We start from the raw sequence: 11,728 nt of genomic DNA on the forward strand, positions 1-11,728 counted from the left end.
CCGTGTTCCCTCCGGACCTATGCACCCCGCACAGTCCCTAGGTTGACTGAACCCAGGACCAACGTCTACGTTAGAGATCCAACTGCAGAGAGCCCAGCGTGACCAGAATCTGTCCCCGCTTTGAGGAAGAAAGTACCGACCTGTGTCGTTGGCGTGTTACAGACTACATTTCCCACAAGTCTGTGCGGTGGCGTTGCCAGAGTCCTGGGAGAGGGGGTTGTACTACTAAATGGTCCTGGATTTCTGCGTTGATGTAGTCCGCAATGTAGTGTCACCTAGTTAGGAAACATGGAGACTGCCAGGACCCCACACTCCGGCCAGCAGAGGTGGGGAAAAGACAACGCGTACACCAAGACACGGTTCAAGCAGCTTCCGCTTTATTCTGGGGGATCGCCCAATTTATCCACATCCATCCCCTGAACTCATCGCTCACCACTCTTCATGATCCAATCAGCATTCAGCACACACTGTACACGAGCCAGGGTGCGCATTGATAGGCCAGTGACTCAATATCTTGCTGTATGACACTATGCATCAGGTGGGCAGCGCATGATCATTCTAGTGGCCTGTTCAGGTTCTTGGTAAACAAGCAGGGATCACGGGGCTTGGCAATGAGCCAGGGCACCATCTTGGCCCATGCAGCCGCACCCGCTTCCCACAGGAGACCACGAACTGTGGTCATTCGGTTCTAACCAGACGAATGTTTATGAAAGATGCTGCTTTCCTCAGTTCCTGAGGCCCGGCTTAAAGGGGAAGGGGATGTTAATGGCAAAGTTCATAATTACTTCATTGTCATGGAATTCACAGCTATTTGAGGAACTCACTAGTACTCTCGCTACCAGCTGAGTGGCAACGAGCTAGTTTGCAGAAACCAGAGCAAGCTCTAATCATTTCAGAAGAGTTTTACAATAATCACTGCTAAAACAGATCAAACTTTGGGTATGTGCAAAATCAACCGTTTTGAAATTGGTATTTGTTGTGGGAGAACACTTGTGCAGCGCATTTTTTCACTGAGTCTCCTCAACCCTCCATCTATTACTTCTTACCCTTAAAAAGTATTTTATCCTCTACTTCATGGGCTTTTTTTTTTTCTTAATGTCATCTAGTGCTTGTTCTATGTGTAGGGATTTAGGACAATGTACTGGAACCTAGATTCCTCTCAGACCGACTGTCTCCCACAGGAGCTATCATTTGCCAATAGCTGTTCCACTCAGGGTGTAGCATAACAAGGTCTTCATGTATGCATGCATGCTTTATGAGTTGTTTTATTTTCTGCAGATGACCACATACTTATAAACCACCGTGAATTCATGCAGGCAAATGGCAGTGACATTTCTGGCCAATGCTGTTTCACTGCAGACATCACTGCACCTGCCTCTGACCATCTTGCTACCTCTTCTCCCTCATAGATCCCTGAGTTTTGGCATTAGGGGTGTGACATAGGCGTCCCAACGAGGTCAGTGTGTCCACAGGGTACTATTCCCTACAATTTGATCAGTTGTGAGTGTGTGTATTATTGTACCTCTATCACACAATTCATACTTTTTGGCAGATTTTAAGAGGTGCCTGAATTTCTGGGTAGAAAAGGAAAAAAGAAAATAAGCTGAAATAACTTGGGTTCATTTATTATGCTCACTTATCATAATTTTCCCCAGGGTTTATCACCTCCCCAGGCACAGTTCATCCCCTCATTGATACCACCTGTTATTAGTTAGAGCTTGTGAGTTGAGCTTTAAATCCAATTAGAAGATGATTGGTTATCCAATAGTATCAGTCCACTATTGCACCAGAAAGTACATCTTCCTTATATTCCCATGGTTCACAGTTGAAGAAGAATGTTTACTATGTTACACTCATGATGGCAGACATAGATAGCTCTATATCTATGAAAGCAGCCATTACAGAGGACTGCCCTAAGTTATCACCACTGGGTTTTACAGTCAAGTTCACAAAGAGAAATTTCTGTCTTTCCTTCATTACTGGCAAGTGAAAGAACCCATACAAGAAAGTTTGAGGTGCTGTTGGGTATATGTATCCAGAGTAAAGGAAGAACTGCATACATATAAGGCTTCACTGTCGAACAGGCATCTGATAGTGTTGGGGTCCAGGAATCACCTCATAAACCACACAAACACCAATCTTACAGACAAAGATAGTTTATTGAGCATACACCCAAGAATCAGCTGACCAGGGCCATGGTCCAGATTTGAGAATAGAACAATGACAAGGTGTTTAGATCTTACAGGATTTTTAAGCCCAAATCTACAAACATCTGTGCCAAGTTATTTCACCATCAGGAGTTGGGATCGGGGTTTCCTTAGGAACTTGTCTTTGTTGTGCACTTACCCTGTTCCCATTGGTTTAAGTATTCCACTGTGTCAGGGACTTACTTGGTCTAACATTCATGTATTAATATGGCAACCAGGATGTCAGTTACCCACTTACATGTCTCTTTCTGCTAAGTAAGATGTCATTTTCCCAGGAGGTCTTGGGAACTTAAGCATTACTCATGTATAATTCAAAATAGTAGGCTTATTATGAATAGTTTTATATCTCTTACATAGGGGTCTATACCAAGAGCAAGCAGCTTATACCACAACAACCTATACAGAGGTACAGGAAGTGCTGTTGGATGGTTGGTTCAGGTCCAAGTTTATTGTGGTTAATTACATAAAACACTTCTACTGACTTCTATAGTGATTGGTTTCCAAGAGCAGAGAATATAACAGAATATTTAATCAATCTTCACATTAGAAAATTTCCTAGTAACAGCAGAAACATATAAATATGTTATATTGGCAGGCTATCCAGGTAACAGTTACCTAGGCCGTAACAGTCCATCTAGGCTTTAATATTTTACTTAGGACCCAACAATAATCAACTCTATCATCTATGCTCAGTGAGCACATTTGGCTTTGGTCCTTATCACAATATGTGACATTTGCTTTGGTCCTTATTACAGTATGTGAATTTGTTGCTATGAAAATGACAGTGGTACACACACACACACACACACACACACACACACACACACACACACAACTTCCTTAATTAAAGCAGATAAGAGATTCTCTATTCTGGAACCAAACACGACCTTCAGTCTGTTCTTTCAGCATTTCCTAAGGAGACAAACATTAATTCTTACTCACCTCAAGCTGGCAGGCACCCAGACCATTCCAACAAAGTCCATCTTGGTGAGAAATGTGAGTTTACAGAACTTTTTACAAAACCCATGAGAGACATTATTATAGGCCCTTGGGTGACCCCGCTGGGAAAAACAACAGTAAGTATACCATGACCCAGCACTCAGATTGAGGAAACCTAAACAGCAGTGTAAGAGCATGGTAACAGTTTCGTGCTGTATTGATAGTCACAGAAGAAAGAAATTTATCAAGATGTATTCCAAACCCATTGCTTTATAGTGGTGGAAAGATTACATCAAAGTAAGATCTCTACTGTCCTCTGACCGCATTCTTAGCATTTTGCTGGTGGGTATTACGTATTTAACATTTCAAAATAATTAACTTAGAGGGCACAGAGAGGTAAGATCCTGAAATGAGACACTGTTCATACTTGTATGGTTTTTCTACAGTATGAATATTTTGGAATGAAAGCTCTAACACAGAATAAAACATTTTGCCACACTCTTCAAATTTTGGTGTTTCTCTCCAGTATGAATCAGATATTAGTTAATGGAAAAGGATTTTTTTCCAAATTGATCACATTTCTATGTTTTCTCTTGACACTGATTTTTTTTAATGTTTCTTCAATTATAAATTAGAGTAAAATATTATGGTATATTCTTCAAACTAGTAAAATTTCCCTCCAGGATGACTTAGCTTGTGCTCAAACAGGGAAGTATTAGAAGACAAGGCTTTCGTATATGGGTCACACTTGTATGGTTCCTCTCCAAAATGAACAAACTTGTGTTTCTTAAAGGTAGACAGCATACAAAGGGCTTTAAACATTCCCCCACACTTGTAGAGACTGACTTCACAATGAATTATTTGATGTCTTTTAAGGGTTGAAGAAAAGAACAGGCATTTCCCACACTCTTCACACTTGTGTGGTTTCTCTCCGTGAACTGCCTCCTCATGTCTCCTAAGAAATGAATGATAAAGAAAGGCTTTGTGACATTCTTCGTATTTGTATGATCTCTCCAGTATGAATTTCTAGATGTTCCTGTAGGTGGGAAGAACTAGAAAACCTTTTGCCACATTACACACACTCATGAGAAGTGTCTATGGAATGGATTTGATGTCTTTTAAGGGATGTAAAGGAAGAAAAACATTTCCCACACTTATCACATGTGTATGGTTTCTCTCTAGTGTGAACTGCTTTGTGTCTCCTAAGAAACGAGTGATAAAGAAAGGCTTTGTCACATTCTTCACATTTGTATGGTTTCTCTTCAGTATGAATTTTCTGATGTTCCTGAAGGCGGGAAGAACTAGAAAACCTTTTGCCACATTCTACACACTCATGGGGAGTGTCTTCAGAATGGATGATTTGATGTCTTTTAAGGGATGTAAAAGAGGAAAAACACTTCCCACACTCTTCACACTTGTAGGGTTTAACTCCTGTATGAATTGTTTGATGTTCCTGAAGCTTTGAAGAACGGGAAAACCCTTTGCCACATTCTTCACACTTGTACGGATAATCTCCAGAATGCATTCTATAATGTTCCCTAAGATATGAACGATAGCAAAAGGATTTGCCACATTCTTGACATTTGTACCTTTTCTCTCCGGAATCAATTCCTTTATGCTGGTTAAGGAAGAAAGCAGAGGAAAATACCTTTCCACATTCTTCACACTTGTCAGGTTTCTCTCCAGAATGAATTCTTTGATGTTGCTTCAGCATTGCAGGATAGTAAAATGAATTTCCACACTCTTCACACTTGTAGGGTTTCTCTCCAGTATGAACTGCCTGGTGTTTCCTAAGATACGAATGATGAAGAAAGGCTTTGTCACACTCTTCACATTTGTATGGTTTCTCTCCAGTATGAATTTTTTGATGATGCTGAAGATCTGAGGAACGGAAAAACCCTTTGCCACATTTTTCACACTTGTAGGTTTTTTCATCAGTATGATATTTCTGGTGTATTAAAAGTGATGAGCGACTGCTAAGTGTTTTATGACACTCTTTACACTTGTAGGGTTTGTCTCCAATATAACGTCTCTGGAGTACAGAAAGTGTTGCCTGAGAACTAAGGGCCTTACCACATTCTTCAAAGTAGTAGGGCTCCTCTCCTGTATGAATTCTCTGGCATTGCATAAGAGAGCTGTGATCAATGGCCTCATTGTGATTGTTAAATTCATTGCCTGTTGTTCCTGTTCAGTAAGAGTTGACATATGAACAAAATATGAGAAATATTCATCATACTTAGAATACTTATCTTTAGAATAGTAACCTTTACTTCTACATATTTAACCATAACTGAAAATCTAGAGTATATTTCAATAGTTGTAGGCACTGAACATTAAGTCAAAAAATATAGTAGGTGAACTAATCTATTCTTCTACTGGAATAACTGCAGAACTAAATAGAACATAGACATAATGTCATATTTTTCAAAATTAAATAGCTAAGTTGTCAGACAATTTTAGTAACAGCAATAAGTCTATTGAAAAATTCAAATTTGATATAGCTGGACATCATGAAAGTATAAAGTAGTGTAGCTTGGAAAGAGAAAGCCAATTGTGATTGTTTGTGATTGGACCATCATCAAAATAAAAAGAAAATTTATTGTACACTTAAATCCTTATTGCTAAATATATGATAGGAAAAACTTTAGAAGATATGTTTGTAATTCATAAAGCACTTGGATGAAATGACATTCACTAACACAAATATTTTATGTAAATGTGTTAGGAAAGAATGTTATGGAAATTGGTAGGAAGGAAATATGAGTATGAAGTTATTGTCTTACAATGGTGTCACACCTTGCTGTTTAGAAATGTGTGCATTGCCAAGACAGGGTCAGCGACCCTTCAAATTTCTGCATAAAGTTTGTCAGATAAGATGATCCTTGGCCAAAAGACCGAAGACAGAAGCTCTTGGATTCTGAAAAATGGGGGACCGTTCAGGCAGTCAACTGTCTCTATAAATGGCTCAGGTTTCAGAAGCTATGCTCTGTGCTTCCTATATTTTCAGGTAATATTTAGCTGTTCTTGGATTTCTGATGGAGTTGAAGACTAGTTTTAGTCTCATAATCAAATTCAAGTTGCTTAACACAGAGAGTTCATAGAGTAGATGACATGATTTTCAAGTGATGTTACAGCCTAAAATTCTAAACATAACCCAGGGATAGAATCATAGTTCTTTCAGTTAGGAAATATGGTACTTTCTCTAAATTGACAAACTGATGGACTGGATGTCACTTGTACCTCATACTGTGTAATTTACTTAATTTAGTTTTATTCAATTTATATCTGGAAGAATAGGTTTTTTTGTTTGTTTTTTGTTTTTTATTGGTCAGAAAAGGTGAGCTGTAGAGGAAGGTGTCAATTCCCTAATTGGTTCCTGATTGTGTCAGTGAAGGAGGTGGAAGCCAATTGCTGGTTGAAGAGGAAAACGTGGAACTTCTGGGACCCAAGAGGAAGAGAAGAAGGAGAGAAAGAGGATTTTGGAAGGTTTTGGAGCAAGGAAGAAGCAACAGCATGTAGGTCTTGGGGCCCCTAGAGTTTGTAGCATCTGTTGCAAGCCAGGGCCAAGGAAGATAGAGGGAGCTAGTTGATAAGATTAGTGCAGGAAATTCTTTGCCCAGCCATTGAGTTATCTGGCTGGTTTTAAAATAATGAAACTGTTTAAGTGTTTTCCATACATGGCTTTAAGGTGGGCAGAAGAAAGAGCACAGCCATGGGGGTTAGCTGGTGGAGCCTGAACAGCAGCTCCTGGCATTCTCAGGAAAGATGCCAGCTGGCAGCTTGGCAAAGCTAGCCATGAGGGGTGGGGAGCAATTGCTGTTGCAGGGGAAAATGCCTGATGACAAAGCTAAGACCAGCAGCGGCTGATCTCGGAGCCTAGCGGTAGAGGACCTGAAAAGGAACAAGTGCATTTTTAAAAATCACACGCAACAACCAACAACAAAATAATAGGAATAAACAATCCTTGGTCATTAATGTCTCTCAATATAAATTACATCAATTCTCCAATGAGTGAAAAAGGCTAACAGAACAGATGCAAAACAGGATCCACTCTTGTGCTGCACACAACAAACACACCTCAACATCAAAGATGCACATTACACCAGACTAAAGTGTTGGAAAAAGAGTTTATAAGCAAATGGACCCAAAAAGCAAGCTGGTGTCGCTATTCTAATATGTAGTATTTAACAAAAAAGACTTCCAACCAAAATTAATCAGAACACATGGGGAAGGACGCTTCCTACTCATCAAAGGGAAAATCCACCAGGATGGCATCTCATTTCTCAATATCTATGTCCCAATAGCAAGGGCTCCCATAGTTGCAAAAAAAACTATACTGAAACTTAAATCACACATTGACCCTCACATATTAATAGTGGGAGACTTCAATACCCCACTCTTACCAATGGACATGTCATCCAGACAAAAACAGAGAAGTAACGGAGCCAACAGATGTTATGAATCAAATATACCTAAAATATATACAAAAGAACATGTCACCCAAACATAAAAGAATATACTTTCTTCTTACCATCTCACAGAATCTTCTCCAAAATTGAATATATACCCAGTTACAAAGCAAGATTTAAAATATACAAGAAGACTGAAATACCTCCCTGTATCCTATCGGACCACCATGGATTAGAGTTGAATTTCAGTAACAACTGAAAGCCTACAAAAACATGGAAACTAAAAACTCTCTACTGAATAGCTGCTGGGTCAAGGCAGAAAGTAAGAAAGAAATGGAAAGGAATTCCTAGACTTGAATGAAAACGAATGCCTAACATATGGAAACTAACGGAACACAAATAAAGCACACCGCACTAAATGCCTGTATAAAAAAACTGGAGAGATCTCATTCACACTACCAACTTAACAGCACATCTGTAAGCTCTAGAATAAAAAGAAGCAAACATGCCCAAGAGGATATATGGCAGGAGTAATCAATGAAACAAAGAGTTGGTACTTTGAGAAAATCAACAAGATGGACAAACCCTTATCCAAACTAAGGAAAAGACACAGAGAGAACATCTGAACTAACAAAATGAAAAGAAAAAAAAAAAAGGAAGACATAACACCAGACTCCAAAGAAATCCAAAGAATCATTAGGTCATACTTCAAACACTGGTAATTCATAAAATTGGAAAATCCAAAATAAATGCATAATTTTCTTCATAGCTACCACTCACTGAAGTTATGTTAAGACCATATACATCATTTAAATAGACATAAATGCCCTAAGGAAATAGAAGCAGTGATTAAAATTTTCCCAAGCCAAAACAGAGTAAGGCCAATGCCTCCCTTCAGGGTGAAAAGTTCTGCCAGGCAGTGGTGGTGCACACCTTTAATCCCAGCTCTCGGGAGGCAGAGGCAGGCGGATCTCTGAGATCGAGGCCAGCCTGGTCTACAAAGTGAGTTCTAGGACAACCAGGACTACACAGAGAAACCCTATCTCAAAAAGTCCCACCAAAAAAAAAAAAAAAAAAAAAAAAAAAAGGGAAGGAAGGAAGGAAAAAAGGAAGGAAGGAAAGGAAAGTTCTTTCTAGGTGAGCCTGCTCTTCATAGGCTGTAAATGATTTAGTCTGACCAACGTTGGGTGGCATCCCTCTGTGTTTTACATTATTATGTATACTCAACAAAATAAAGAACTTTGCATGCTCCTTAAATATAAGCAGAGCTTACAAGAGGGGAAATATAAGCTTGATAACTTAGCCATTATAAATATCTAAGTGTCTTTTCATTATAGCAGAAGAAATTAAAAGCAATACCTTACAAATAATTTCTACCATAAGAAACGTCTCCATGTTCACAGTAAACCCTGGCTTTTATTGTATCTTTGGATGTCTCATCTGTCCTCTGACCCACTCATTTTGGATGTCTCATCTATCCTCTGACCCACTCATTTTTACATACCTGGAAGGATGGTGGCTGATGTTTGGTTTTTCACGCCCAAAGACCCTGGGTTTTGCTCCAGAAATGTTACCAAGTATGGTTTAGCGACAGCAAGGCCTGTTTGTAGGAAAGAGGAACAACACTGTTTGAGTGTTCTTCTACTGGGAATAGTCTGGTTCTGTCTAGAACACTGCTTATAAGGAAAGAGATGATGGAAGTTAGAAAATCAAAACAATCAATTATTTACATGTTTCTGATTGGTATATTGGAATACTGAAGAGGCACTTATACTCTGCAAATTCTGACCTTTATTTAAAGGGGAAACGTTAAAAATTCAATTGCAAAATATTTACATTAACTTTCTATGATTCCCTCTCAAGTAAAAGAAACATACTTCCAACACACACAGGTTACAAACAGAAGAAAAAGCAAGATGATTTTTTGCTATATGTCAGACTCCCCACTATTTCCTTAAAAGGAAGGATATAATGGAAAACTCGGTGAGATATTGTACCAAAGGGGGAAGCTAGACATTGATGGTTAAGGATATAGATGCAATGCTCACCCAGAAAATCAAGGTGGCTGTAATTCTCCAGCATCACGTCCCTGTATAAATTCCACTGAGCAGGCGCCAGGCATTCCCTCTCTTCTGGAGAAAAATCAATGGCCACATCCCGGAAGGACAGCATTTCCTGGAATAAGAACAAGTGAATGATATCACACTGTTAATCAATTTAAAGCATTAATAATAAAATACATGCGAATAAACTGCAGAGTCATAAGCCAGTCTCCAACCCACAAACCCTTGGTTTGACTGAAAAGCAGCAAAACACGAAACCACACACAAAGGACAGGGTGAGGAGCCCACAGTACGCCAATCAGGACTACCAGGTTGTGTTCCCTTCACAGACCTTCATGCTCCCTCCCAATCACTAAAATCCCTAAGCCATCAGGCCTCACACCAGCTCACGTCTCCATCCTGAAAGGGATTCACACTCTCAACATCACCGTCTCGGATGGAATAGGGAGAGTTGGTAGCTTCTATTATTTTTCACCCCACATGTAGGCTTGCTTTATGGCAATGCAACTCTCAGAGTCTCCTGTGATGGCACTGTTCTGCCTTTGTATGGGAATGTTAACGTAAGGATCAGTAGACATTCTTGTTATGATGTTGAAAACCAGAATCTAACACTGAGATGTTGAAGGAAAAAAAAAAAAATCTTCTTCCCAGCAGGGCCACTTACAGTCTCTCAGATAGGAGAGACCGAAGAGGCTATGACATCCAGAAGCACAGAGAATTTATTGGGGAAGATAGATGTTTGGGTCAACAGTAGGTTAGTCATTCTAGACAGACAATATGTACACAAAATCTATGAATCAGAACTGTACATTTACAAAAGAGTTTGACCAACTGAAACTGGCAGCGTGTGCAGTCTTCACATGAGGGCACCTCTGGTGTCCTCTGTTAACACCTTGCGCCAGGTTTTTCCGTCTCAGGCTTACAACCTCTGAGGCAAAAGTTTTATCTCTTGTTTTACTTGGGGAGGTTTTAATTCATCCTCCACTGAGAAACAGCTCAGTATCCTTTCAGGAAACCTCTGTGTCAACCGACTTTCAAGTGAGGAGTTAAACACTTTTCACGAGGGATTCCTAATCCAAGTGAAGCATCTGGAAATTCACGATTCATTTCCAGGAAAGTGGGGGGAAACAACACACACCTCAATCCCCCTCACACGACTCTGACCCCGGAACCTAGCAACGTCTGTCACCTCAAAGCAAGACAAGAGTAACCGCATGTGCGATAGTTAAAAGCTAGCTCCATTTCCAACTGAGCATTGAACAACACAGCAACACAAACAGCAAACAATAGTAACCGGACATCCACTCTCCTTCTGTAATCTCTCACATAGCAGAAAATCCCCAGAGTTGAGATACTTGTGGTGTGTGCCTTTAAAAATTCCGACCCCTGACTACCCTTTTGCAGCAGTTCTCAAACTGGCAAAGGAGACTGTGGCTGTAAATAAAGCAGTTTTGTTTCCTTGGTTTGTTTTTTACCTTTTAATTCCTACTTTTATTTGGTGATCTTCCGCAGTGGTCCTGAACTCCCTAACAGACAGCCATACAGTATAGAAAGGACCAGATATATCTCCTCTTGACTAAACATACTGAGAGATCCAGTTACATCCACGTGAGAGTGACCCAGCTAATGGGCAAAAGCTTCCACCAGCAAGCTGCAAAGTGAACGCCCAGAATCACCAGGTCCAGGCAACGACCTTCACCAACCAACACTGCCCAAGCAGTCCTTCAACTTGCAAGCTTCTCCATTCCTTGAATTCTGTCAGTCTATCACAGAGGTCAGTCCCACCGCCCACCGCCCACCGCCCACCGCCCACCGCAGTGCCCTCTCCCTAGCCCTGTCCAGAAAGCGCCTCCAAATCAGCTCCTCCCAGCTCCCATTCCACCCGGTCCCGTGTTCCCTCCGGACCTATGCACCCCGCACAGACCCTGGGGTGACTGAACCCTGGACCAACCTCCATGTCAGCGATCCAACGGGACAGCACAGCAGGACCAGAGTCTGGCCCGGCTTTGGATAAGAGCCGCACATGCTTACCAAAAGCTGAACTCTTGTTTACCAAAGTACCGATCTGTGACGTCACCGCGCAACAGACTACATTTCCCACAAGTCTGTG

At 40.6% G+C, this 11,728-nt stretch overlaps 1 protein-coding gene and 1 long non-coding RNA gene across 4 annotated transcripts in view; both read right to left on the bottom strand.

Moving 5' to 3' along the window:
• The window catches only part of LOC115065001, a 4,315-nt gene extending 3,955 nt beyond the window's left edge, over window positions 1-360 (bottom strand). Inside the window, exon 1 of the long non-coding RNA XR_003844805.1 lies at window positions 141-360. This is a non-coding gene — a long non-coding RNA (uncharacterized LOC115065001). The remainder of the gene's footprint in view (window positions 1-140) is intronic.
• Window positions 361-2,086: 1,726 nt separating this feature from the next.
• On the bottom strand, window positions 2,087-11,710 carry LOC110328858 (putative zinc finger protein 66). 3 transcript variants are annotated; one of them, XM_029544104.1, is made up of 4 exons: window positions 11,650-11,710; window positions 9,604-9,730; window positions 9,060-9,155; window positions 2,087-5,330 (listed from the first exon to the last, which is right to left on the bottom strand). In XM_029544104.1, the coding sequence occupies exons 2-4, from the start codon at window positions 9,725-9,727 to the stop codon at window positions 4,219-4,221; spliced, it is 1,332 nt and encodes a 443-aa protein (XP_029399964.1). In that variant the 5' UTR covers window positions 9,728-9,730; window positions 11,650-11,710; the 3' UTR covers window positions 2,087-4,218. The 3 variants fall into 3 exon arrangements, with proteins under 3 accessions (XP_029399964.1, XP_029399963.1, XP_021064011.1); XM_029544103.1 differs by lacking the exon at window positions 11,650-11,710 and adding an exon at window positions 11,570-11,636; XM_021208352.2 differs by lacking the exon at window positions 11,650-11,710 and adding an exon at window positions 11,094-11,370.
• Between the last annotated feature and the right edge of the window lie 18 nt (window positions 11,711-11,728).

This window comes from Mus pahari, chromosome 11, assembly GCF_900095145.1.
Source record: "Mus pahari chromosome 11, PAHARI_EIJ_v1.1, whole genome shotgun sequence".
Taxonomy (NCBI): Eukaryota; Metazoa; Chordata; class Mammalia; order Rodentia; family Muridae; genus Mus; species Mus pahari.

Bases quoted from the DNA above. Each gene is read 5' to 3' on its own strand.
- LOC110328858 (XM_029544103.1), bottom strand. The intron at 9,156-9,603 runs GTGAGCATTGCA...TCCTACAAACAG, and splicing joins CAGCCACCTTGATTTTCTGG to GCCTTGCTGTCGCTAAACCA. The intron at 5,331-9,059 runs GTATGTAAAAAT...CTTACTGAACAG, and splicing joins ATCAGCCACCATCCTTCCAG to GAACAACAGGCAATGAATTT.